This window comes from Ailuropoda melanoleuca, chromosome 7 (assembly GCF_002007445.2).
Source record: "Ailuropoda melanoleuca isolate Jingjing chromosome 7, ASM200744v2, whole genome shotgun sequence".
Taxonomy (NCBI): Eukaryota; Metazoa; Chordata; class Mammalia; order Carnivora; family Ursidae; genus Ailuropoda; species Ailuropoda melanoleuca.
In genome coordinates, this window is record NC_048224.1 from 73,039,026 (window position 1) to 73,066,124 (window position 27,099).

The 27,099-nt window shown below is 33.7% G+C and overlaps 1 protein-coding gene across 5 annotated transcripts in view; it reads left to right on the plus strand.

Moving 5' to 3' along the window:
* PDS5B (PDS5 cohesin associated factor B) overlaps positions 1-27,099 on the plus strand; it is a 124,479-nt gene that overhangs the window by 23,646 nt on the left and 73,734 nt on the right. For all 5 annotated transcript variants that reach the window (XM_034665053.1, XM_034665054.1, XM_034665057.1 and 2 more), the window contains exons 9-15: positions 1,364-1,458; positions 10,548-10,693; positions 12,799-12,950; positions 14,391-14,504; positions 21,336-21,417; positions 24,243-24,291; positions 26,425-26,564. In XM_034665053.1, coding sequence (XP_034520944.1) covers positions 1,364-1,458; positions 10,548-10,693; positions 12,799-12,950; positions 14,391-14,504; positions 21,336-21,417; positions 24,243-24,291; positions 26,425-26,564 — 778 coding nt within the window. The remainder of the gene's footprint in view (positions 1-1,363; positions 1,459-10,547; positions 10,694-12,798; positions 12,951-14,390; positions 14,505-21,335; positions 21,418-24,242; positions 24,292-26,424; positions 26,565-27,099) is intronic.

Below are 27,099 nucleotides of genomic sequence, written 5' to 3' on the forward strand. Positions count from 1 at the left end.
TTAAAGAGGCCTTGTTATATTTATTTATAATGGTTAAATGGTACATGTTTAGTTGAAAAATGGGAAAGTACATAGGGATGGAGTACTTGGATTCAGAACACTCTGGATACTTTATATGTGACCATAGGCTAGGTGTTATAACTTTTTTTTTTTTTTTGAGTGTACTTCATAGAGCATTTTTTTTCCTTGTAATAAGCTTTTATGAATAATTTCATGCTCATTTTGAAGACCTCTTTTGTTTTCTCCTTTATAATACTAAATTTGTTATGGTATTGGTGATAGAAGATTTGGAAACCTTTTGATATTACAGATTTAGACATTTGAAAATATTGAATGGAAAATTCTCACTTTACTTGATGTTCTTGTTGTTACTTAACAAGATTTTTTAAAAACATCACTGTTTTGTAGTCCACGATGAACTAATGTATATAGGCTTTCAGCATCAGTGGTTTAGAGACACTGAGACATCATGTGCTTTATGATGGAGGAACAGGATTCTATCTATGAAATAGTCTTGCTGAAACAGTGAATCTGGATGTGATTAAGTGTCTAGATCTAACTATCAATTTGTAAGATTTAGGAGAGAGGGGGAGCCTATTAATTGAAACCAGAATAATACAGATCAGCAAAATCTAAACTGTGGAAAAACACTACACACACAAACACAGAACAGTTGCTTCACCCAATAAATTATAAGGAAAAAAAATTGGAGGAGAAATACAAAAGTAAAAGATACTTAAATGACATGTCTTTCAAAGAATTTTAATATTTTAGAGATACATACTAAGATACTTCTTCATGCAAAAATTGGCTTTGGTATTAGTTGAAATGTAATGTGATGGTTAGCTGGATAGGAGTTAATTTGGGCTCAGTTTTAGAGTCATGTAAAATAATACGGAGGTTTAATGCAGGATCTGCTACACTTTTAGTGAATGCCCTACGTTTAAGAAAGAATACTTTGAAGAAAGGATTTCTTTTCAGACACAGTTTGGGATCTATATAATGTATCTCTGACCTGTGCACGCACACAGGTTTATATATAAACATATGTATTTAAAAGAATAATATAGGAAAAATCTTGTCATTCTAATTTTTGTGCTTGAGCCAAATGTGTATTGTTTATACATGCTCCTTAAAAATATGTAGTTCTCACAGGAGATTGTCCTAGTTTAATATAGACATTCCAAAGCATTCATAAATATATAGCTTATCAAAACCTTGTTGAAATAGTCTAGCTTTGTTTTGAATTATTCTACATAACTTTTTTCTTTTAATTAGAGAAATAAATATAAATTGAGTATAGATTAAACAATAATTGTTTCTATTATTTTAAAGATCATTCTGTGCCTTTCTGTTTTATCAGATTTAATGACATCCATGTACCAATCCGCCTGGAATGTGTGAAGTTTGCTAGTCATTGTCTCATGAACCATCCTGATTTAGCAAAGGACTTAACAGGTATTATATACCCATAATAGCAAATATGCCTAGATGTTCTTTGGTGAAAAAAATCAGTTTTATGTATATTGGGGGAAAATGCCATTTTTTGGTTATTACTGTGATGGGTAAAGTCATCTTCTTTCAATTCATCATCACAGAAGTTACTCTCTGAAGCTAGAATTTTTACTCCTTATACCTGTTAGTCTAGAAACACCTATAAAAAGTTTACCAGAAACAATATGAGTTTTTAGCATAAGAACAATTCTAAAGGTATTTCAGGTGTTTGGATTTGAACTTGACTTTGATGTTCTTTACTATTCTTTAATGTTTTGAGAACTTAGGTAAGCATCATTAACTTGTAAACTATGCTAAATGGAGGTAACTTTTCTGAAATCTGTATAATTACAAGGCATTTCAGAGCTTTGCATTTTTGTTGTAATAAGGATATCATGTATCTGAATATTGCTCCTCTAGTAATTTTTTTCTTTTCTCTTTTTTCTTTTCTCTTTTCTTAAAGATTTTACTTATTTAGGGATGCCTGGGTGGCTTGGTCAGGTAAGAGTCTGCCTTCAGCTCAGGTCATGATCCCAGTGTCCTGGGATAGAGTCCCACATCCGGGTCCTTGCTCGGCAAGGAGCATGCTTCTCCCTCTGCCTGCTGCTCCCCCTGCTTGTGCTTGCACTCTCTCTCACAAATAAATAAATCTTAAAAAAAAAAAGATTTTATTTATTAATTTGAGAAAGAGAGCAAGCGAGAGAGCACAAGTGAGGGGGAGGGTTGCAGGGAGGGAGAAACAGACTCCCTGCTGAGCAGGGAGCCCCATGGTCAGGGCTCAGTCCCAGGATCCCAGGATCATGACTTGAGCTGAAGGCAGAGGTTTCACCCAAGTGCCTTTAATTTTTTAAAATTAGGAAATTGTTCAGAAAATACAGATGAGTATAGTAGCTACTCTGTTTTCTTCAGAAATGTTAGCATTTTGCTGTATTTGCTTAAGAGATTAAAAAAAAAAAAGGAAATAAATTGTAGATGTAGTTGAACTGCCTCTCATAAACTGTTCTTCCTGTTTCCACAGGGGGTAGGCCCTCCACTAAATTTGGTCTGCATCTTGTTTGTTTTTCTATCTACGTCACATGTATATTTGTCCATAAATGATATATGGTATTGTTATGTGTTTTAAAAATTTTATTGAAATGGTATCATTTGAATTTGTTGGAGTTGGACTTATTTCTCCTATCTTATGTTTTTTATTTCCATGCTTCTTGCTTTTTTTTTTTTTCCTGTTTTCCTCTTTTCTGCTTAATTGATTAATTTTCTTTGTTTTCATTTTTCCTTTTTCCCCCTGTGGGCTTGGGAGTTAACATTCGCTTTTGTGCTTTTACTGCATAATTGATCAATGAGGTCTAAAGTTAATCGGAACTCTCTAGTTTCTTTCTGAGCAATCAAAGAACCTTGAAAGTTTTAACTCTGAATGTTCTTTTCCCATCATTTACATTATTGTTTGTTATTAGTTACTCTTTTTATTCTTTTTTTTATTTTTATTTATTTATTTATTTTTAAAAGATTTTATTTATTTGACAGAGATAGAGACAGCCAGCGATATAGGGAACACAAGCAGGGGGAGTGGGAGAGGAAGAAGCAGGCTCACAGCGGAAGAGCCTGATGTGGGACTCGATCCCATAACGCCGATCCCATAACGCCGGGATCACGCCCTGAGCCAAAGGCAGACGGTTAACCACTGTGCCAGCCAGGCGCCCCTATTTACTCTTTTCAAAACTTTACCAACTTGTAGTACATTTTTAGATGCTTTTTTTTTAATGGTCTTTCCTTACGGTTGCTTTTTAAATCTTACTACTTCCTTTTGAGTTTCTTTTAATGAAATGATAAAGTGTATTCTTTCATAATAGTTTCTCATAGTAATGCCTTCGGATTTTGTTGAATTTCTACCAGTTAGGTTTAAACAGCAGGTATTTCTCATTTTCATCCTTTTTGGGGGTGATATCCTGCCTGGATCCCTCTACCTGCCCACTCACATCTGAATTTGGACTGCTTGCTCTTTGAGCTTCTACTTTATAGCATTGATTTTCATGGGATCTGTTCTTCCTCCTTCTTTCGTTGCCCCCCCCTTAGTGCGTGTGTGTGTGTGTGTGTGTGTGTGTGTGTTTCTCCTTTCTCTTCCTTCTTCTCTTTTCCCCTGGATGTTCCTTTTACTGTAACATTCTATTCTTGTGTTATTGATGCACCATTCTCTGAAAAAATAATGTTAACTTATTTTTCCCGCCTGCTTTTGTCTGTATTTTCCATGTTAGAGGCTTTCCTCAAATGCTTGTCAAACGGTAGCTCTCTGTTCATAATTAAGAATGGGGGACTAAACAAAGAGCTGTTTAGAAAGCCCTGAATATATATATATATATGGGATTGCTGACTCTGAACTTCGATTTAGGGTGATCAGGGTGGCTTGCTTGTTAGAAAACTTTTAGTTTAAATACTTCTTTTCTACTAGTCAGATTCCCCACTGAAGAGTATCCTATTAGGAGTTTAAGTCTAGTTNTCCCCTTCCCCTTCCCCTCTCGCGCGCGCGCGCGCGTGTGTGTGTGTGTGTGTGTGTGTGTGTGTGTGTGTGTGTGTTTCTCCTTTCTCTTCCTTCTTCTCTTTTCCCCTGGATGTTCCTTTTACTGTAACATTCTATTCTTGTGTTATTGATGCACCATTCTCTGAAAAAATAATGTTAACTTATTTTTCCCGCCTGCTTTTGTCTGTATTTTCCATGTTAGAGGCTTTCCTCAAATGCTTGTCAAACGGTAGCTCTCTGTTCATAATTAAGAATGGGGGACTAAACAAAGAGCTGTTTAGAAAGCCCTGAATATATATATATATATGGGATTGCTGACTCTGAACTTCGATTTAGGGTGATCAGGGTGGCTTGCTTGTTAGAAAACTTTTAGTTTAAATACTTCTTTTCTACTAGTCAGATTCCCCACTGAAGAGTATCCTATTAGGAGTTTAAGTCTAGTTGCCGGTGTCTTTGGGACTCCTGCGTTGTTACTTTATTTATTTTTTTTTATTATTGAGTGGTATTCTATTGTATAAATACACAATAATTTGTTTATCCACTTTTTTGTTTGATGGGTATCTGGGTTGTTTTTGATTTGGGGCTGTTAAGATTACTCTGAGTATTGTTACAAGTGTTTCAATGGATTTATGCTTTTATTTCTCTTTGTAACAACTTAAGTGAAATTGCTGGTCATAGGGTAAATATGTGTTTAATTTTGTAAGAAATGACTGAGTTCTCCATATTAGCTATACTATTTTAAACTTGCACTAGAAATGTTGAGAGTTCCAGTTCTTTAGTGTTCTTGTCAACATTTTGTATCATAAATCTTTTTGATAGTAGTCATTCTCATAGGTCTTTCTGTTTTGTTGTAGTTTTAATTTGCATTCTCCTGATGACTGATGAGATTGAGTATCTTTTCATGTGTATATTGATATTTTCTTTTATGAAGTGTCTGTTTAAATTTTAAATCCATCTTTTTAAAATTGGCTTGTCTTTCTTGTTGATTTGTAGTAGTCTGTATATATTCTGCATTTTTTTTAAAGTATAAAAAATTTAATTTTCCCATAGTCAGAACTTCAGTGCACAGTTTACTGTTAGCTAAATAGTAGATGTTTTGATTTTTTATAGCTATCTAAAATATATTTTAGATGTGAATAATTTCACCAATAACCTTTTAAGTCCTTACCATTGTTTGGAATATTTGAAATGTTTGAATGTTTACCAAAAGATAGTATGTAGTTTCATTTTTTTAATGAAAAATTTATGTTGTATGTTGTATGATTTCCTACTTTTCAGCCCCTGGGTACATTTAAATTTTTTTTTTCTTTAATTCCCATCACTTATTTCACCTGTTCCCCCACCCTCCTTCCCTCAGGTAGCCATCAGTTCTCTATAATTGAGTTTGTTTCTTGATTTGTCTTTCTCTTTTTTTTTCCTTTGCTCCTCTGTTTTCTTAAATTCCACATTGAGTGAGATCATATGGTATTTGTCTTTCTCTGACTGATTTCACTTAGCATTACATTCTCTAGCTTTATCCATGTTGTTGCAAATGGCAAGCTTTCATTCCTTTTTATGGCTGAATAATATTCCATTTTGAGAGAAAGAGAGAGAGTGTGTGTGTGTGTGTATGTGTATGTCACCTCCTCTTCATGCATCTATGGATGGACACTTAGGCTTTTTCCTTGGCTTGGCTATTGTATGTAAATAATGTTGCAATAAAGAGGGATTCATGTATCCCTTTCAATTAGTGTTTTTGTATTCTTTGGGTGAGTACCCAGTAGTGCAATTACTGGCTTGAATAGTAGTTCTATTTTTAACTTTCTGAGGAAATTCCATACTGTTTTCCAGAGTGGCTGCACCAGTTTCATTCCCACTGACAGTGCACGAAGGTTTCCCTTTTTCCATATCCTCACCAACACCTGTTGTTTCTTGTGTTGTTGATTTTAGCCATTGTGACAGGTGTGAGATGATACCTCATTGTAGTTTTGACTTGTGTTTCCCTGATGATGAGTGATTTGAGCATCTTTTCATGTGTCTTTTGGCCATCTGTCTTTGGAAAAATGTCTGTTCATGTCTCCTGTCCATTATTTAATTGGATTATTTGTGGGGTTTTTTTGGTATTGAGTCGTATCAGTTCTTTATATATTTTGGGTACTAACCTTTTATGTCATTTGCTACTATCTTCTCCCTTTCTCTAGGTTGTCTGTTAGTTTTGTTGGTGGTTTTCTTTGCTGTGCAGAAGCTTTTAATTTTAATGTAGTCTCAGTAGTTTATTTTTGCTTTTGTTTCCCTTACCTCGGGAGACATATCTAGAAAAATGTTGTTACGGCCAATGTCAGAGAAATTACTACGTGTGCTCTCTTCAAGGATTTTTATGGTTTCAGGTCTCACATTTTAGGTATTTAATCCATTTTGAGTTTATTTTTGTGTATGGTGAAAGAAAATGGGCTAGTTTTATTCTTTTGCAATGTAGCTATCCAGTTTTACCAGTTCCATTTGTTGGAGAGACTTTTTTTCCGTTGGATATTCATTTCTCTGTTGTTGAAGACTAATTGATCATATAAATGTGGGTTTATTTCTGGGTTTTCTATTCTGCTCCATTAATCTATGTGTTTATTTTTATGCCAGTGCCATACTGTTTTAATTCTACCATTTTGTAATATAACTTGGAGTCTGGAATTGTGATCCCTCCAGTTTTGTTTTTCATGATTGCTTTGGCTAGTTGAGGTCTTTTGTAATTCCATACAAATTTTAGGATTGTTTGTTCTAGTTTTGTGAAAAATGCTGGTGTTTTGATAGGCATTGCATTAAATCTGTAGATTGCTTTTGATGGTATAGACATTTTAACAGTATTTATTCTTCCAACCCATGATCATGGAATGTCTTTCTATATTTTTGTGTCATCTTGAATTGATTTCATGAGGGTTTTTTTTTTTTTTTAATAGTTTTCAGAGTACAGGTTTTTACCTCTTTGGTCAAGTTTATTCCTAGATATTTTATTGTTTCCAACGCAATTTTAAATGGGATTTTCTTAATTTCACTTTCTGCTGCTTCATTATTAGTGTACAGGAATGCAACAGATTTCTGTACATTGATTTTGTATCCTGTGACTATATTGCATTCATTTATCAGTTCTAGTGGTTTTTTGGGGAAGTCTTTAGGGTTTTCTGTGTATAGTATGTCATCTGCACATAGTGAAAGTTTTACTTCTTCCTTATCCGTTTGGATGCCTTTTATTTCTTTATGTTGTCTGATTGTTGTGGCTAGGACTTCTCAGTACTATTTTGAATAAAGACGGTGGAAGTGCACATCCTTGTCTTGTTCCTGACCTTAAGGGAAAAGCTCTGTTTTTGGCTCTCGGTTTTTCATAAAAGGCCATTATCGTGTTGAAGTATGTTCCCTCTAGACCTACTTTGCAGAGGATTTTTACCATGAATGGATCTTGTACTTTGTCAGATGCTTTTCCTGCATCTGTTGAAATGATCATATGGTTTTTAGAAAAGTTTTATTTGTGAGATAGAGAGAGTGAGTATGAGTAGGGGGAGGGTCAGAGGGAGAGGGAGAAGCACACTACTGCTGAGCAGGGAGCCCAATGCAGGGCTTGATCCCAGGGCCCTGGGATCCCCAGGATCATGACTTGAGCTGAGGGCAGATGCTTAACTGACTGAACCACCTGGGTGCCCTTGATCATCTGATTTTTATCCTTCCTTTTATTGATGTGATGTATCGTGTTAATTGTTTTGTGAATATTGAACCGCCCTTGCATCTCAGGAATAAATCCTACTTCATCGTGATGTATGATTTTTTAAATATATTGTTGGATTCGGTTTGCTAATATTGTGTTGAGGATTTTTTGCATCTATGCCCATGAAAGATACTGACCTGTATATTCTTTTTTTTTGTGGTGTCTTTATCTGGGTTTGGTATCAGGGACTCATAGAATGAATTTGGAAGTTTTCCTTCCTCTTCTATTTTTTTGGGATAGTTTGAGAGGAATAAGTATCAGCTCTTTAAATCTGTGGTAGAATTTTCCTATGAAGCTGTCTGGTCCTGATCTTTTGGTTTTTTGGGAGTTATTTTGACTACAGATTCAATTTCATTGTTGGTAATCGGTCTGTTCAAAATTTCTCTTTCTTCATGCTTCAGTTTTAGTAGGTTGTATGTTTTCAGGAATTTATCCATTTCTTCTAAGTTGTCCAATTTGTTGGCATATGATTTTCCATAATATTCTGTTATAATTGTATTTCTGTGATGTTGGTTATTTCTCTTCTTTCATTAATGATATTGTTTATTTGGGTCCTCTTTTTTTTTTAAGGCTAGAGGTTTATCAATTTTGTTGATCATTTCAAAGAACCAACTCTTGGTTTCATTGATCTGTTCTATTGTTTTTTAAGTTTCTATATCATTTATTTCTACTCTGATCTTTATTATTCATTCCTTTTGCTGGGTTTAAGCTTTGTCTTTTTCTAACTTTTAGCTGTAAGGTTAGGTTGTTTATTTGAGTTTTTCCTTACTTCTTGAGGTAAGGCCTGTATTGCTATAAACTGCATGTTTTTTTTGTAGTTGGATAAAAGATAGCTTTGAAAAATCTAGGGGTCTAACTACTTTATATGCACATTTTCAACCATTCCTTGTATTTTCAGCTGCATTTTTCATCTTTGCCTTTCTCATTGCTTGGTGCCTTGAATTTCTAAATGTTTTCATGGTTCTCCTGCCCTGGAAATGAACTTATTTATTATTTTCTTCCCTTTATGGATTTCATCTTTTTCTTTTGATTACAAGTCCTACATCTGCCACAGTTTTATTGAAAAATCTCTTTTGCTATGATCTTTTCTCTTGTACTTGTCCCTTTTAAAAGACATTTTCTGGGGTGCCTGGGTGGCTCAGTCGTTAGGCATTAAGCGTCTGCCTTCGGCTGAGGGTGTGGTCCCAGAGTCCTGGGATTGAGCCCCACATCCGTGTCCCTGCTCTGCTGGGAGCCTGCTTCTTCCTCTCCCACTCCCCCTGCTTGTGTTCCCTCTCTCACTGACTGTGTCTCTCTCTGTCAAATAAATAAATAAAATCTTGAAAAAAAAATAAAAGACATTTTCTTAGGGTTTCAAGAGTGAGCTAGGTTAATATATGTTAGACACACATGTATGTCTTATCTTTCTTGATAGTGTGTTTGTGAGATTCATCCTTGTGCCTTCAGACATGTTTTGAGGGACATGGACATATAGTGAAGAGTATTATTAGCTGCTTTGTAATGCTAATAATCAAGAATTTCTTCTTTCCCTTTTGTTTTCTCTTCCTCTGCACAGTTAGGATCTATAAGTTAATAGCTCTTGTATATATGTTTCATATGAATGATTTGTTTTGGGGAAATTGGGATGCATCTTAAAATTGATGGTGTTGTCTTTGGTTTTGTCTTAGTGGCACCTAAAATAACATCTGTTGCACTTGAAACAAGTAAAGTGAGAGATAAAACTACTGTGTTTATCTTGGTGGGGAAATGAACTTGAGATGTATTTAACAGGCTCCATTTGAAATCAGTGCTTCAAATAGCTTTCTTTACTGAGTTAGATAAAATAACATTTAGGAAGGTTTTTTTGGCAGTGTACGGTCTTTCTCATTTTTGGAAATAGTTCCTGCTATGGAATGCTCACAGTGAAAATGCTTAAGACCTGGGTAGTGTTTTTTATGGGTGTTTGCATTGTAATTATTTGTTAAACTGTCAATTTATAGGGAGGTAAATGCATTTACTGTCATAAGCACGATTTGCTGAATATAGGCATGGCTAGACATATTGCTCCAAATCCAAACAATGAAATTTTACTTTACTGGTCTTACAGTAAAAAGCGGAATAATATTTTGTTATGTTCAGGTTCAATTGTGGTACCTCTTCCTTAAGCCTCTAATACATCATTACTGAAGAGTGTTAATTTTTTCTTTCAGCTTTCTCAGTGTCAGATCAGAACTGCCATGTTTTTGACTGTAAGGTCTTCCTCCAGCCACTTCTAATTGTTAAATGTTTAATTTCTTCTGTGTTCCCTTTGCTTTTCTTAGTTCAGTTACATGGACTTTCCTTGTGGTCTTTCCCGTAATCTTATTTCTTGGTGGCTGGTATTTTAATTTTATTCTTTCTGAAACCTTACTTAGGGTTTCCCTAGTTAAGGGATAGAAGCTTAAATATTCTAGCCTTTTCTCAGTAGAACTGCTTGACTTGGATATTCTAACTATTAAACAAAAAACAGAAATGAAATATTTAAAGTCATATACTACTTAGTTCAGTTGTATGGTTTAGTTAATGAGGTTAAGAACTCCTTAATACAACTACCTGGCCCCCCAAATGGGGAGGGGTTTTAGTACTCAGTAGTTGCGTGTAAACTCCTGTATTTTGACTAAAGGACTGACCTTCATTTCTACTCCCCTTTGTCCTCTGCTCTTAATTTTCTTGAAACATTGAACCTTCTGCTTAGGTTTTTGTTGTGGTTTACTTACAAAGGACTTATGCAATCTTTTAAAACATTTCTGTTGTTAAAGTTCCATTTTAATCAAATAAAATTTTGTCTTTCAGAGTATCTTAAAGTGAGGTCACATGATCCTGAAGAAGCTATTAGACATGATGTTATTGTGTCTATAGTTACAGCTGCTAAAAAGGATATTCTTCTGGTCAACGATCATTTACTTAATTTTGTGAGAGAGAGAACATTAGACAAACGGGTAAGTAGGAATAATAGTAGTAGTATGCTTTTACTTTGAATACTTTAAATTTAATGGTATTTTATTTGAAAATATTGAGACTTAAATGTAATTAACCCTTTTTGGGGGGAATTTTAATATTTAATGTTTACGAGAAGGTTTTTTTTTCACATTAAATTTTGTTAGGTTTTAAATTCAGATTATTTGTTCTCATCTTAAAAATGAGTTGGTTCTAAATGGTAGTCAGATGTTTAGCCTGGACACTAGTTTTAATAAGCGACTTTTAAGGCCTCTGACACAATTTCTTATGTTGTTGGCTTTCTTTTGTTTCTTTTCATATGGGTATCAGTTGATAGTCCTTTAGCTGGTATTATAATTTCTGTGGAGTAGAAACTAACATGTTTTCAACTTAGCAAAGCTAAACCAGCAGAGCAGCATGCTTCCAGCCTATCTTCTGTGACCCTAAACCTTTCCTCTTGAATGAGCACCCGCTAGCTACACTCATTAATCATTGGCTTTTAAGAGAGGTAGCATGTCTTCTTATTGTATTCGTGTTGCCTGGAGTATATTAGACACTCAGTAAAGTACGTGAGTGAATGTTCATTCTCTCCTCATCCCCAGTGCCTTTCTTTTCTGGTGTGGGTGTTACTGGATTTAGGCTTGAGTAATTTTGGTGAACGATGAAAATCATTGATGTATTTGGGGGTTAATTAACAAAGAAGGTGGGAGGCCTGTTGGTAGTTGTGAATAGTTTTGACTCGTAAATACTTTACGACATTTTTAACAGTTGCTTACAAGGTTGATGTGCTGTCTTCATCATTTAATGCTCTCTTTGGTAATGCTGGTTGTGGGTAGAGAGTAGATGGCCAGGAATTGCATAGTTTTCCCTCCAAATCTATAGGTATTAGGAACAACTTATTTTAACTAATAAATTTAGACTTGTCTTTATTGAATATTTCATTGTGTATTAATGAAAGGTTCAAAAGGCATAAAGAAGGAAAAGGAGATTTGCCTCATGGTAGGATAACAGCCTTCTTAGTGTTCAGGTAGTCTTTGTTAGATTTGGAATTTGAGCTAAGTATCTGTGTATTGTTGGGGTCACATAAATTCACATTTTTGATAATTGTGTTGTATTCATCATAAGGCTGCTTGGTTCATTCATATAAATATTAACTGGGTACCAAAAAATAATGGAATATATTTATGTTCTTCGCAGTATTAGAATATGCTGTATCTTTATATTCTCCTTAAAGCAGCAGTTTGGGGAATTAGAGTTACCGATAAGATAGAGAATTAGAAAGTTCCTACAAACATATCGAATTCTTATTTTATGAGTAAAGCTTTTGAAGTCTTTTATTTCAGTATGTATCAGTGGTTGGATGAGATAAGGACTGTTCTTAACCTGCTGTAAGTAATTGAAAGAAAGACCAATAGAAGAATATACAATGAATGACAGACTGCAAAGGAAAAAAAAAAGAAACATCTGTGCAGCTTCATGAAGTTGTAAACATTACTGACATCTTAACTGGTTGTAGTGCTGTTTGTAGTGCTGTTTGTATAGAATTAAAGAATAAACTCATCCCAAGATAATTAAGCAATATTAGATATACTATAGCAAATACGTATTTTGAAAAATAGTTGAATACCTTCCTCTTACACTTGAACTTGATTCTCAAATATACAAAATGAACTGAGTGTCTTTACTCAGCATTTGATAAAGCCACTGTCATGTACCTCTAATTGAAGTATATTTAATATACTCCATAACTGGAAAAAGTGTATAAGAGATAGGTCACAATTAACTCAATCTTTGCCTTTTAAAATTTTATAGCATACTTTGCCTTACATACTAAGTGACTTTTGTGATGGTGATTAACTTTCGTTTTTTAGGGGTAAATGATTAAAGCATTAAAATTCTTTATATATACTTATATCTCTGTACTTTATACAGTAGATATATTAAAATGATAGTTGTGTTTTTTTCATAGTCATAAATTGATATCCACTAACTGAGATTGATGAATATATATTGTGTAAAGCAACTTAAAAACAAGAAAACAGACTTTCCTGAAATATAATGTGAGCATTTTTAAATTTTAAGAAACCATTTTTGTTTTTACTTTAAGTGGAGAGTGCGCAAAGAAGCCATGATGGGACTTGCCCAAATTTATAAGAAGTATGCTTTACAATCAGCAGCTGGAAAAGATGCTGCAAAACAGATTTCGTGGATCAAAGACAAATTGCTACATATATATTATCAAAATAGTATTGATGATCGGTAAGTTAAGGACACCATATGTAAAATATATGGCGCATTTGGTGTATTCAGCTGTTGTTGATCTGTTGTTTTAGGTAAACTGTTTTCTTTATAACTTTAAAGTCTCTCAGTTTTTACTGCAAGTTAAAGGTAGTGACTGACTAGTTTTCTTCCCACCAAAGCCATAAATGAAGCATTAATGTACATACAACTTTAGGGAAGGGTATAGCTTAAGTGTTTGTTTTTGTATACTATTTTTAAACAGAGCAGTACTTAAGAGTAGATGTGTGTGTAATAATTTAAATTTTATTTTATAGGTTATTTTTCAAATAAAATGTTTAAATGAAACCTTTTGGATTATAAACATTTTAAATAAACAGTTTCTACTGAAGGATAAAGACAGTTTATAATTTTATTTGAAACACATTATATGAATATAATCTTTGTATTTTTCTATTGCAGTATAAAGTTAGATCTTGTATGGATCCTGACCATTTAGTAGTAAATAGATCTGTGAATCCTGCTTGCAGTCTGAATTGATTTCACTTGATTGAATTTATTGTATTTTATTACTTTATTATTTTTTAAATTCTTTTTTTTAATTTTAATTTTTTTTATTATATTATGTTAGTCACCATACAGTACATCCCTGGTTTCTGATGTAAAGTTCAATGATTCATTAGTTGTGTATAACACCCAGTGCACCATGCAATACGTGCCCTCTTTACTACCCATCACCAGTCTATCCCATTCCCCCACTCCACTCCCCTCTGAAGCCCTCAGTTTGTTTCTCAGAGTCCATAGTCTCGATTGAATTTATTTTAAATTCTTAGATCCAAATGGTCTTGCCCATAATAGATGAGAATGAGAAAATTAAGAACCAGTTGGCCACCTTAAAATTTTGAGTTATAGGAACTAGAAACTGGGTATCTTAGGTTAACATTATCTAAGAAACTTCAGAGTTATTATTTTTATAAAATTGACATTTTTAGAGTTTTTGAGTGTGCAGCATCTTTGCATGGAGATTTGCATTATTATTTGCTAGTACATTCTTTTTTTACTTTTAACCGGGTCTTTTCATGGTGCTTACTCCAAAAATTCAGAAGAATCTTAAAAATGTCTTTATAATTTTAATTTAGAGATGCTTAGAATTTGTCATTTGGAAGGACCTGGTTTTTTAACACTTTATTATTCAGATAAGGAAATTGAATCCCCCATATACACTCACAGTCATGCAGAGGTAGTTATCTTAGCTGGGTATAGGGCTATTGCCAGTACATACAGCTAAATCTTTTTTTCAGCCCCTTTTCTTATAGAAGGAAATCATTGATTTGGAAATCTCATTTCCAATCAGAAAGCAGAAACTTCTTTTATATATATTCTTTGTGTGTTTTGGAATTATATATACAAATTTAATACATAAAAAAAAATCATTACAGTACCTTCTCTGTGTTTTTGTAGATTGCTTGTTGAACGCATCTTTGCCCAGTACATGGTTCCCCACAATTTGGAAACTACGGAACGGATGAAGTGCTTATATTACTTGTATGCCACACTGGATTTAAATGCTGTGAAGTATGTTTCAAATGTCAAATTTTGTTCTTTTCATCTTTTTCAGTGTATTGGATTTTATGGGGGAAAAAAACCACAACTGTATTTTTAAATGTTAACAATTTATGTAATACAAAGATTGTTTAAATGGTCAGACACAATAAAATACTTGGCTGTTTTTTCAAAGGTACTGCTATTGACATGAGATTAACGAGGATTTTTATAAGCAATTAAAAAATAGAGCTCATTGACATGGACTCTTCAGGATTTGATTTTTTTCCCCGTTCATATTGTTGTTTCAAGAAGTATTGATGTATCTTTTTGTTTTTTTCCTTAAGGCGTTAAGAAGGTCCATACTGAGAAAATCCTACCACCTTATTTTGACCTCATACTCGTTTGAATTTTGCTGTAGGGCAGTAGGGTACATATTTTTGTGCTGCATAGCCTCAACATAATGTTATAATTTGGCATACGGGTAAGCACTAATATATTTTAATGACCATTTTTCATTCGGAAAATACTTTTGAGTGCCTTTATACGGAATTGGCATTTTGGACACGGAAGAGACATTACTAATTGAATCATACTGACGGTTAGGAAATTGAAACCTAGAGGTTGATTTGCTCTAGGTTTTAGAAATGTAGATCCTTTGCATTCCAGCAAATGTAGTTACAAGTGGGGGTTTAAATGTTCAGAAATTGGAAGTCTGAGGAACTGCATATAATTTTCATTGCTACCTCTGCTTAATGGGACTTTTGACTTCTTCCATGAAAATTATTTACGTGCCAATTATAACTTCCATAAAAACATTGAAGAAAAGGTTGTAGAGGTGAGAAATGTAAATTTCTTATTATCTGCTATATTTCAGGCAGAGGAGTATGTATTATCAATGGCTGCTTTTGTGCTTTAACAGCAGAATTGAGTAGTTTCAACAGACACTGTATTGTATGGTCCACAAAGCTTAAAATATTTATTATTTATTTATTTATGTGGCCTTTTATAGACAAACTTGCCAACCCCCTGTGTAAGGGGTATTTCCTGATTTTCACATGAGGAACTGAATTCCAGAGGTCAGTTAACTTGCACAAAATCACATAGCAGTAAGAGACAAAGTCAGGATTTGAACTCTACCTGGTTCCAAAAGTTCATTCTTTTTCTACTGCATACAGTAAAATATGTTACTACCATATTTAATTGATTTTAAAACATAAAATTGTCATATGCTAACAGCTCTAGAATTAGAGTGCATCCCTATCTTCATGGTGCAATTGATGGCTTCTTAGAATGAATGAGAATAGGATCGATAGATCGATCTATCTGTCTCCCTGTTTGGGACAACCTATGTGAAATCATAGTCTAGGCTTCTTGACTCAGCTCACCTGTCATTCATGAGTAGAAATGAAAGACACTGTTACACAAAAAATGAGTTCACCACTCATATATCCTACTTCAGAAAATTACTAAAGAATAATAATTTTTTTTGGTAAAAAAGGAAATTCAGAAGGAAGGAATAGGATGTAAGAAGTGACAAAATTTTCAAACACTTTTGCAGATCTAAGTAATACCTATAAAAACAATAATAATAATAATAACAACAGCAACAAAGTTTTCTTTACAAGGGAAGGAGGTGTAGATTAAAAAGTAGGTTAGCATCTAGGCTGTTACTTAGCCAGCACACACTTCTTGGAACAGTATGTAAGAGCTCTTGAGAGTCCCTGGAATCCTTTCCCCACCCCACTTTCCTCTGTGCCTGGGCACAGCAGAGGGACCTTCAGGCCCTTGTTCTACTGCCACCTGTTCTGCCTGATTGGTGCTGTGCCTTTGTGGAAAATTTTGAATACTAGGTGGACCCTATCAGATAACAGCATGTAAGATGGTAGCTAAACTGTTCCGTGGTTCTTTTGTCATAGAAGAGTGAGTGAGGACAGACATGTTAATTAGGCTGTAAATTAAGTGTGCGAATTAAAAATTTGTGTTGCTCTAGAAGAATAGAATTAGAATGTTGGCTTCCAAACCCATAGGAGCAAAAAAGAATTAAAAAAGAATTAATGAAAACTTTAATATGAGAAATGGAAAAGAAACATAATTGCAAATTGTAAATGTTATTTATTTATTTATTTTAAAGATTTTATTTATTTATGTGACAGAGAGACAGCCAGCGAGAGAGGGAACACAGCAGGGGAGTGGGAGAAGAAGGAATCAGGCTCCTAGTGGAGGAGCCCGATGTGGGACTCGATCCTGGAACGCTGGGATCACGCCCTGAGCCGAAGGCAGACACTTAACAACTGCGCTACCCAGGCGCCTCTGTAAATGTTATTTATAACTAAATAACAGTTATAAAACTATCTGTTTATCTATATATATCTATCAGGGGGTGCTTGGGTGGCTCAGTCAGTTAAGCGTCCAACCCTTGATTTCGGCTCAGGTCATGATCTCAGGGTCGTGAGATCAGTCCCTGCAACTGCTTCCCCCGCCCGGCACTCTTGCTCCCTTGTACACTCTCTGTCTCTCAAATAAATCTTTAAAAAAAACTATCATCAGATATCATCACTTAAATAACAAGTATGTTTGATTGAATTAAAAAGTAAAAATGAGGGGCGCCTGGGTGGCACAGCAGTTAAGCGTCTGCCTTCGGCTCAGGGCATGATCCCAGTGTTATGGGATCGAGCCCCACATCAGGCTCCTCTGCTATGAGCCTGCTTTCCTTTCCTGCTCCCCCTGCTTGTGTTCCCTCTCTCTCTGGCTGTCTCTATCTCTATCAGATAAATAAATAAAAATCTTTAAAAAAAATAAAAAAATAAAAAGTAAAAATGCTAATCACAAGAGATACATTGAAAAATAATGCCATGGAAAAGTCAAAAGTAAATTCCAGTCTATGGACCAATAGATTCTACAAAAGTGTTTGGTAAGTGAATAGATTTTTATCTGTTTTAAGTTAAAACACTTAAGGTATTCATAATATTTTTTAAATGATTTTTTTAATTTTAATCAGCATTTTGGAATTAACTAACCTACTGTAAATCTAATACTTAACATTTTATTACTCTAATACTTTAACTTTACATTTGTGATTTATTTCTCCAAAAGTCTTTATATTTATTGTTATGAAATATTTAATGCACACAAAGAAATCACATACAAGTTTTGAAGCATACTAGTAAAGTAAATATATCCGTGAATCTACACCCAACTTGTGAACTCTTCTCCCTTTCATCCTCCTGTCTTCCACCCAGAGGAAACCATTAGCCTTAATTATGTATTTCCTTTTAAAAAACAGTTTTATCATGGGGCGCCTGGGTGGCTCAGTCAGATAAGTCAGATTTCAGCTCAGGTCATGATCTCAGGGTCCTGGGATCAAGCCACATGTTGGGCTCCACGCTCAGCATGGAGTCTGCTTTTCTCCCTCTGCCCACCCCCTGCTGTCTGTTTCTCTCTTTAAAATCAATCTTTAAAAAATAGCTTTATCAAAAAAATAAAAATAAAAAATAAATACAAAATAATTTAATCATATATATGCATGTATCCCTCAATAATATTTATTTTTGATTATTTTTTAACTTTATGAAAGGGGAGTAATTGTGGATATAATCTTCTGTGACATTTTCCCCCCATTTTGTTATGTTCCTAAGATTCATCCATAATATATATAGCTTGTCGGTCATTCATTTTCTATGTCTTCCTAAACACTATCAGGCATCTAACTTTTTGCGAATCTTTTGGGTCTTAAATTTTGTCTCTCTCTCTTTTTTTTTCCTGAATAGTAATAATCTTGGCGTTTTCAATAATGTTTCTAATCTTATCACAGCCCTTAGCACTCTGTATTGTAACATCTGTCCTACTTTTATTCATTTGCATTACCATTCTAGCCCAGAAGTCATGTGAATTTATAATCTCTAATTAGTTTGAAAGGCACTTAAAAGTAACTGCTTGGCAAGCATGTTCATAGTGAGAACTTGTTTGATAAGATCTTTCTTATTTGTTGAAAGAATCATGTATTTTATTCTGTGACCATGTTCTTTTGGGGAAGACAGAATACTTCCTATATTTAAAATTTTTAATGTGTATCAGTTTTGGGTAAGCCCCTAAGTTAACTAAATATCTTTTTTTAAAAAAGATACATTTGAGAGAGAGAAAGTGTGCACATGCACACATACCTGCACAAGGCGAGGGGCAGAGGGAAAGAATCTTCAAGCAGATTCCCCACGGAGTGGGGAGCCTCACTCATGGGGCTTGATCCCACAACCTGAGATCATGACCCAAGCCCAAACCAAGAGTTGGACGCTTAGCTGACTGAGCTACCGAGGTGTCCCACTAAATATCTTGATTAACAAGAAGGAGCAGAGGTAGGCTTGAGTACTCTCCGATCATGGTGTGTATTGCTACCTCCCCCAGGCTTCCTAGAACAACTGTTAATGACGAGAGTTAGTGGTAGTTTCAGGTGTCATGGTTGTGATCTTTCATTAGGCGGGCTCTCATCTAGACCGTTTTTGTACTCCCGAGTCTGGTGGGTAGTTTTGCCAACTGGGAGCGGAATGTTGGAGGAGGTTCTCTTCAACATTTGTACAGGCTTCTGACAGCCACCCATTGGTAGCTGTCTTTTTCTTTGAGTTAGTTCAAAGCCCTAGAGAGAAGACTAGACAGGTAACAACTGTAAGAGTACCCATTCCCTAATCAAATTTTTCATGTTTATTTAGTGACAGAGCTGGAATTCAGGCTCATAATTAAATTATATTTGTCTTCCTGTTGTAGTAATATTCTTTCTGCTTTTTTTTTAAGGATTATTTAGGAAGGTAAACACAAGGATAAATTGTCTTTGCTGTTTAAGATAATTTTATTAAAGTACTTGGGAAGATGGTTTCCCTAAAAATATATTACAATACAAAATCTTAGTCAGTGATGGTCGCTTTTTGATTTACACTTTAGCCATCCTAGTTTATAATGGAGCTTTGGGATTGCTTGAGATTGCATCTTTAAATTAATAAATAGCTATTAGAATTGTAATAATTTCTGCTTTATCTTAAGTGAAGGCAAGTTTCAAAATCCAGGCCTGTCAGAAGTTCTAAGTAATAATGAAGTGTTAAGAAGCAAGAGACAATTCATTGACTTTGGAGTTGAGGACTAATTTCACAGATGACTACTCTGTTTCTTTGAAAATTATTTTAATTACCTAACAGTTATTAGATTTTTACAGTCCTCTGTATACTGGTCATTTTCCTTTTAGTGTCTGTATTCTTAAAGTGTGCCAATTAAACTTTTAATGGAAGTTTAATAACTTGGAAACAGTGTAGTTATTTTAAATTTAACTTCTCAGATAAAATGCTGTTGCTTTGCCAATACCATTTTGGGATGAGTACTGTAAAGGAATTTAAGTGTCCAAATTTAAACTGTTTTATTTCCATAAAAGTATCCAAAGGTATTCTTAAAACAGAGTATTAAGGAGGAGAATGAAAAATTTTTAACAATTGTCTGGTCTATGGAAAAAAAAGGTGGTTTTATATGCTTTTGTACTATATTACTGTTTTATGGCAATGCTTAATATGTGTGATAGTGGAGGTTAATGGAAGTGTATATTTGGTTTTGGAAAATTTCCTTTTCAAATATTAAAATGTGTGGTTCTGAATTCTGTAACTTAATATTTCAGTAACATTAACTGCTGTTATGATTTATGCATATTTTCTTGAGTATGTGTATAACTTCTTTTCAGATTTAAATTTCTGTCTGAAAACAAAAGAATTAAGAGGACATCAAAAATTTTGCCATATAAAAATAATATTCACTTACATATAATATGTAAACACATATATTTTTACCTAATATATATAGGATATAAAAATAAGATATATTTTATATGGAATATATAGAATATATGTTATAGCTATATATTATAGGTAATAAATAATAAATGTTTTATATAATTTGTATAATTTATATAATACATTAGTTACTGTGTAACAGCTGTACTTCAGACTGTAGACCTCAATGAGTCCTTAAAAATCTAAACACATAGGGGCACCTGGGTGACTCGGTTGGGATTCTGACTTGTGGTTTTGGCTCAGGTCATGATCTTTGGGTTGTGAGATCAAGCTCCCTGTTGGGCTCTGCACTCGGTGGGGAGTCTGCTTGAGATTCTCTCTCTCCTTCCCCCACTCATGTGTGCACTCCCTTTCTCTCTCTCTCTCTCTTTCTCTAAAATAAAAATCTTCAAAAAAAAATCTAAACACATAAATTCTACCTCTAAATAGTGAGAATTTGAGGATTAAATAAAACAAGTGAGAGCTTATTTTTTATTTATATCAGTTTGGTTTGTACATTTTAATCTTATAATGACTGTGTATACTTATCTCTAAGTACATATTTTTATAATATACTTAAACATGTAATATATGTTACATAAAGTTACATTATAAATATTTCTGTTTTTGGAAAAAGTATCTCCCATTCTCTCAGCGCTAACTCTTTTCTGTTTGTGTCTTTGATTCCTTTTTATCCTGCCTACTGCAGGACCTTACTCCATCAAATATTCCTTTATTTCTCGAGTTTATAATCTCTGTAGGTAATTCCTATACCCTTGGTTACGCACATGTTGCAGTTAATGATAACTGTTCCCTATTTTTATACAAAGCAAAAAACAACCACTTCCTTTCTTTCGATACAGATATCCCTTCACATGTTCATACCTCTTATATTTGTCTTTTCCCTTTTGCTCCATACGTCATCAGTTGCTTAGTTCTGTGAAGTTTACCTCATCTCTGTCATCTCTTTTATTAATTTGAACTTAAAAAAAAGTATATTTGGAATATTCTGGAAGGATTTTTATTGTTTTGTTATTTGAATTTACGTGTTTGTGTTTTGCAGAGCATTGAACGAAATGTGGAAATGTCAAAATCTGCTCCGACATCAAGTAAAGGATTTGCTTGACTTAATTAAGCAACCCAAAGTAAGTTAAATTTAATGAAAAGTTTTCCTTTGATGATAAGTTTTGTAAAACGCATGTATTTTAGTTACTCCTTACCATTGCTGCAGTGTTGTTGAGCAACTGTTCTGTGTGGAATTGTTCTACTCGAGAAGCTATCTCTAATTTAGAACAATGAAATCTTTAAGAAACTTATTGCATAGAAAGATTGAAAGTTTAAATTTACTATATCAATAAAAGGTGATACCCAACAGGAAAGAGAATGTATTTCTTTGTACTCAGAACTAAAGTTTTTTTGTAGGTTTAAAAAAAACAGAAAATGATTCAGTATCTTTAAAAGCACAGAAAATAGAGTAAAATTGCACTCTATCTTGCCACACTAAAATGCTCCCATTGTATAGTCTTGTTGTTTTAGAAAATTTTAATGCCATGTAATTTAATTACATATCTTTATATTTTTGCTTACAATTAATATTACAGTAATTTTAATGTACTTAGTTTTCATAATTATAAGTTAATGGTGGTATTCATCCAGTTGATGTATCGTATTTTATTTTTTCGACTTTTAGAATGATTCTGGGTGTTCTTTTTTCCTAGAATGTTGAGAATGTTGTATATAGGCCTATAAAAGTTATAATTCATCACAAAAGCAGTATGTATGGTCATTTTAAATTGCATCCAAGGAAATGTATAACACACAAAAATAACAATATACTGTTAATTTTTTTCATTTTTAGTGGAACCCTCCACACCCCCCCCCCAACAAAACATATACTGCATGGTCATAGAACAGAGGTCAATAGAGAGGAGTTGTTTCATGTAAGGGGAGGCTAACAATAACCTCTTTGTTTATGGTTTATTGAAACCCGTGATTATTGAGTATATTGAACCTGCTAGAGTAAGTTTTTTCTTACAATAGATGACTTAAAACTAATTTTAGTGATTCTTCTGTTTGAATACTTTCTCTGCCAAGGAACAAAATTGGAAAACTCCATTTAACTTAGTGTGCTTCAGCCAGTAAACATGTATTTCAGTCAATGTTCAAATGTAATAAGTTAGTGTTTAGTTAATAAGCTCTGGATAGAGTACTCCTGTTTGCTATATAGAGCTGTATTAATTTACTTCCTTTTGGTCAAAGTTGCAAAGGTGTTAATTAAAAATACCAGTTGTTTTTATATGCATGTATATGAAATTATTACGATTTTAGGCATTATTGAAGTCATATAATAGCAGTCAAGTAGTATGTTAAATGTGCAGATCATATGTTGAACAGCATGATGTGTGAGACTAATAAAAAAAAACTTTGTTTTTGACTCTCACTATCCCTTTAAAATTTGTTAGAGGGAACTTCTTCTCCTTGCTTGTTGATAACAACTTGGGAGGGTCTCATGACTTCATTCCCATGTGAAATAACAAAATACGGTCTCAATTCAATTAATATCTTCTACTTTGTGGATTTTCCTTTAAATTGTCTTAAGATAATGGCTGAATTGTCCAAGTTAAAGAGGGAGTTCTCATTAATGTGAAGTGAGGTTGAAGAAGAAGCCAAATGGAAGAAGATGGTACCACAAAGTGGAATTCTAGTGAGAGGAGAATTAATAGTGTCTTATTACGTAATATTCACTTTATACCAAGAATTATAGTACACATTATTGAGTTAAAGGTAGAAAAAATGCAGAACTGTGTTTATTTTTTTGGTGTTTATATTTCTTCCTCTTTTACTAGGAAGACTCATACACTTATGAATCAGTGTTTATTTCTTTGCCGCCTTCATTATTCAGTTGGATAAAGATTGTTTTTATTCTTATTTAGTTCAGTACCTTAGCCCTTCTACTTTATTTAACTAAATTCATTTGCTCAGTGTCACTCAAAGTGACATTATTTCCAGTATTGTACTTTTGTTGATGCTGTTTCTTTTTCATGTGTATCAACATCTTGGCAGCCCAGCAATACATGTTTCCCCCCAAATTAAACAACAGAAATCTTACATGATTCAAATACTTAAAATTCCAAATATTTGGGACTTAACTCATGTATTTTATTATGTTTTGTCTCTCGCTGCTTCTTAGCAAACTCCTTTTGAATAAGGATGGTTTATTTGTGTATTTGTTTTATTTGTTGCCTTCACTCTAGTGTTTTTCTGGTTCAGTATATATACAGAGTTGCTCAAAGACATCTTTTTAAAAGAAATAACACTAACTTGATGCATTGAATAAGTAGCACTTTTAGAAACATCTTTTGTACATGTGACTTCATGGGGTACAATGTGGTGAACTCATTCATTTACTGAAATAATACTGTGTTGATACAGCAGGTAAGTGGCACTCTTGGAAAAATCTTTTGTACATGTCAATGGCATCTTTTAAATTGTCTTTATCCAGTGTTTTCCCCCATAAGCTTCATGACTATACCTTATAATCCTCAGGCTTAAAAATTTTAGGAACACCTTAAGTCATTCAGAATTATATACTTGTCAACTTTTTGTTTGAGATAAGCTTAAAACTTGAAAACCAGGTTATTTTGTTCCTTTTTGTACGCTTAGTTGCCCTGTTCTTTCATTGCTAAAGGAAACAAAATATCTCCCTGTTTCAAAAGGTTGGTCTGTAGTAGTCTCCTCTTGTTTAGAGAATGACAAAACAGGGTGAGGGGGAAGAGAGGACGACAGCAGAACATTCACCTTTCATTCATTTTATGGAATTTAAACGTAGCTAAAGAAGGAGCTCACAGTTGTGGTCAGGTGTGGGCCTGAAGCATTAGTAGTAGGTTATGCTTATCTAATTTTATGAAGAGTGTAATGAAGATTATTGTTAGGAAATGTTAATTTTGCTTTTTTTGTGTGTGATTTGCAGACAGATGCCAGTGTCAAGGCCATATTTTCAAAAGTGATGGTTATTACAAGTAAGTTATTTCAAATATTACATGTAAAATTTAAGGTTTAATTGAAGTATCTCTTTTTGATAATTCAAGTGTTTCATGGGGTTTCATTTTAGGCTATGATAATATAGGAAAAGAGTATAAAGTGTTTTTGACTGATTTTTTTTTTTTTCTACAGGCAACTCAACTTCAACTTTTTTTTAAAAATTTTTATTTACTTTGTTTGCTACACAGAATTTTTCTTTTTCTGTTTTGTGTTGGTATGAGCAAGAATTAGAGAAAGGATTTGTTACATAAATTCATTTTTGGGAATTCATTCAAATTATTACATAAGCTTACTGCGAAAACCGAATCTGTGCTTTGGTGTTTCTTGCTCTAATGTGAATCTGTTTGAAGCTAATTTCGTTCTAAGCCAAAATTTAGAGTAAAGTGTATACCTAATAATTACAAAAGAGCTTCTTTGAAAAAAAAAAAACAACTAATTTGCTTTTTTGCTTTTAGTGATTTCAAATAAAATTTTAATTGCATTTAACAGTAAATACAAAAGGATTCTGTAGCACATCTCTTTTGTTCAGTCCAGGGAATAGGTAAAGTAGCTGTTTTTGTAGGGCATTTGCTTTTCCTCCTGCTTCAGAGGTCACTGTGTATAGTGTAGCACGTGGACAGAGGTCATATCAGGAACACCTGGAGGAACATTTCTGCTGAGCTTCTACTTGGGAATAGTGAAGAGATCTATCTTAGATGGATTTCTGAGATGTTAACACATATTCCAAGATGTGTATGGAAGTAATGCTCTGATGCTGAAGAGAACAGTAACCTAATTAACTGAGTTTTAGACTAAGTGATAGGAATTTTAGCATGAATAAGGCTTTAAGACCAAAATATCTTTTAGTCTTGGACAGTTAAACATAAATTAGTTTTCAGTTTCTTTAGATAACTTAAAGCAAGTGATTTTTAATCTCTCTCCTTGTTGTTTGGCTGTGGATACTCTGTCTTAAAGGATTTCATCCCCTATATTTTTTCTGTTTTTTACCCAAATTCTGTTCTGAGGAATGCTAGTATCCTGTAGGTGTTAGTAGTAGTGTTAGAAAAAAGGGTTTCATGGTCAAGTTCGTTTGTAGGATGCTGAATTAAAGGGTTTTTTTTGTTTGTTTCCTCCCTCCCTTCTCCCTCTGTTTTCCTCCCACTCCCCCCATCTGTTTGTTTCTTGAATGGTAGACCTTATTGTAGCCTTTAGTATGATGCCTATACATTATGGAGGGGCTGTAAAGTATGTCACATCTTCCAAAATTATTTGGAAGACAGTACGGTAACTTTTTTAAATTATAGAAACATGAAAAGATCATACAGTCAAGTATTTATAATAGGGACACTTTGTTCTTATTGTCCTCAGTGATCTAGCTAAGACTTAAAATGGAATTTCAAAGTTGTATATGAACTTGAAGACTGCACTTACTGCATTTGTATTTTAGGATTTAGTTTAATTTCTACAACTTTTATTGTAGTCCATAGTTCTATATTATAAATTCTGTTACTAAAAGTATCTTAGTCTGGTCTTCTATAACAGTTGTGAGTAGCACCCCCCCCCCCAAGACCCTGGGATCAACATCTTAACTAGCTTGCATGAGTGTTTTGATACATCAGTATATTAGGAGAGTGGTATAAAAATCCTCTTTGATTCTATGAGGATTTACCCTTTCTCATGCAGTAATGACATATCCAACAGTAGCACCTAAAACATTTTGATCAGCATGTGTTATTGACTGATAGCATGTGTATGTGAATTATCTCTGGATGGTTTAACAAATTAATGCAATACAGGATAGTTTATTAAAGGTAGAACTTACTGATCTCTTGTTGTGAGTTACAAGAGAATAATGTACACAACAAGCTCAAGGAGACAGTAATAAATTGGTATCATTCAGGTTGACATTTATTGCCCTTAAGTATTATAAGGGGTTATTTAGAAATAGCCAGTTCGATCTTTCCCTACAAAGATGTTCCTTCACAGTGATCTTGTTTCATATTTCTAGAAAACAAACTGAATTTGTAAATTAGGATTATTAATCAAAGTAATAAAAAATGAGAAATGTTGATCTTTTATTATTTTGAGAAATTTCTAAAATGGTATTTTTACTGAATTTTAATTTATTTAAGGAAATTTGCCAGATCCTGGTAAAGCTCAGGATTTCATGAAGAAGTTCACACAGGTGTTGGAAGATGACGAGAAAATAAGAAAACAGTTAGAAGTACTTGTTAGTCCAACATGCTCCTGCAAGCAGGCTGAAGGCTGTGTGGTAAGGAGAGGCATTTAAAAAGAACTAATGTTTGTGGCACCTGGGTGGCTCAGTTGGTTAAGTGTCAGACTCTTGATTTTGGCTCAGGTCATGATCTTAGGGTTGTGAGATTGAGTCCCTCGTTGGGCTCCATCTTGGGTGTGGAGCCTGCTTAAGATTCTCTCTCCCCTTTCTCTCTGTCCCTCCCCCTGATTTGTGCTCGCGTGGGCACATGGGCTCTGTCTCTCTCTCAAAAAACAAAAAACAAAAAGAGCTAATGGTTGAAGAAGCCCCCAAACCTTTTTGGACCCCTTTTAGAAAATAATTTATATTCATTATGTAAAATTTATATTCATTATGTAAAATATGCATTATTTTAAATAATATTATGTAAAATTTCGACCCCTTTAATAAAATAATTTATATTCATTTATGTGAAATTTATATTCATTATGTAAAATATCACAAAATGACAAACTATAACCCTTTTATAGAGAAAATGACTCTTAATGTTATAGTATATATCTTCGAAAATAAGATCACATACATACAGCAT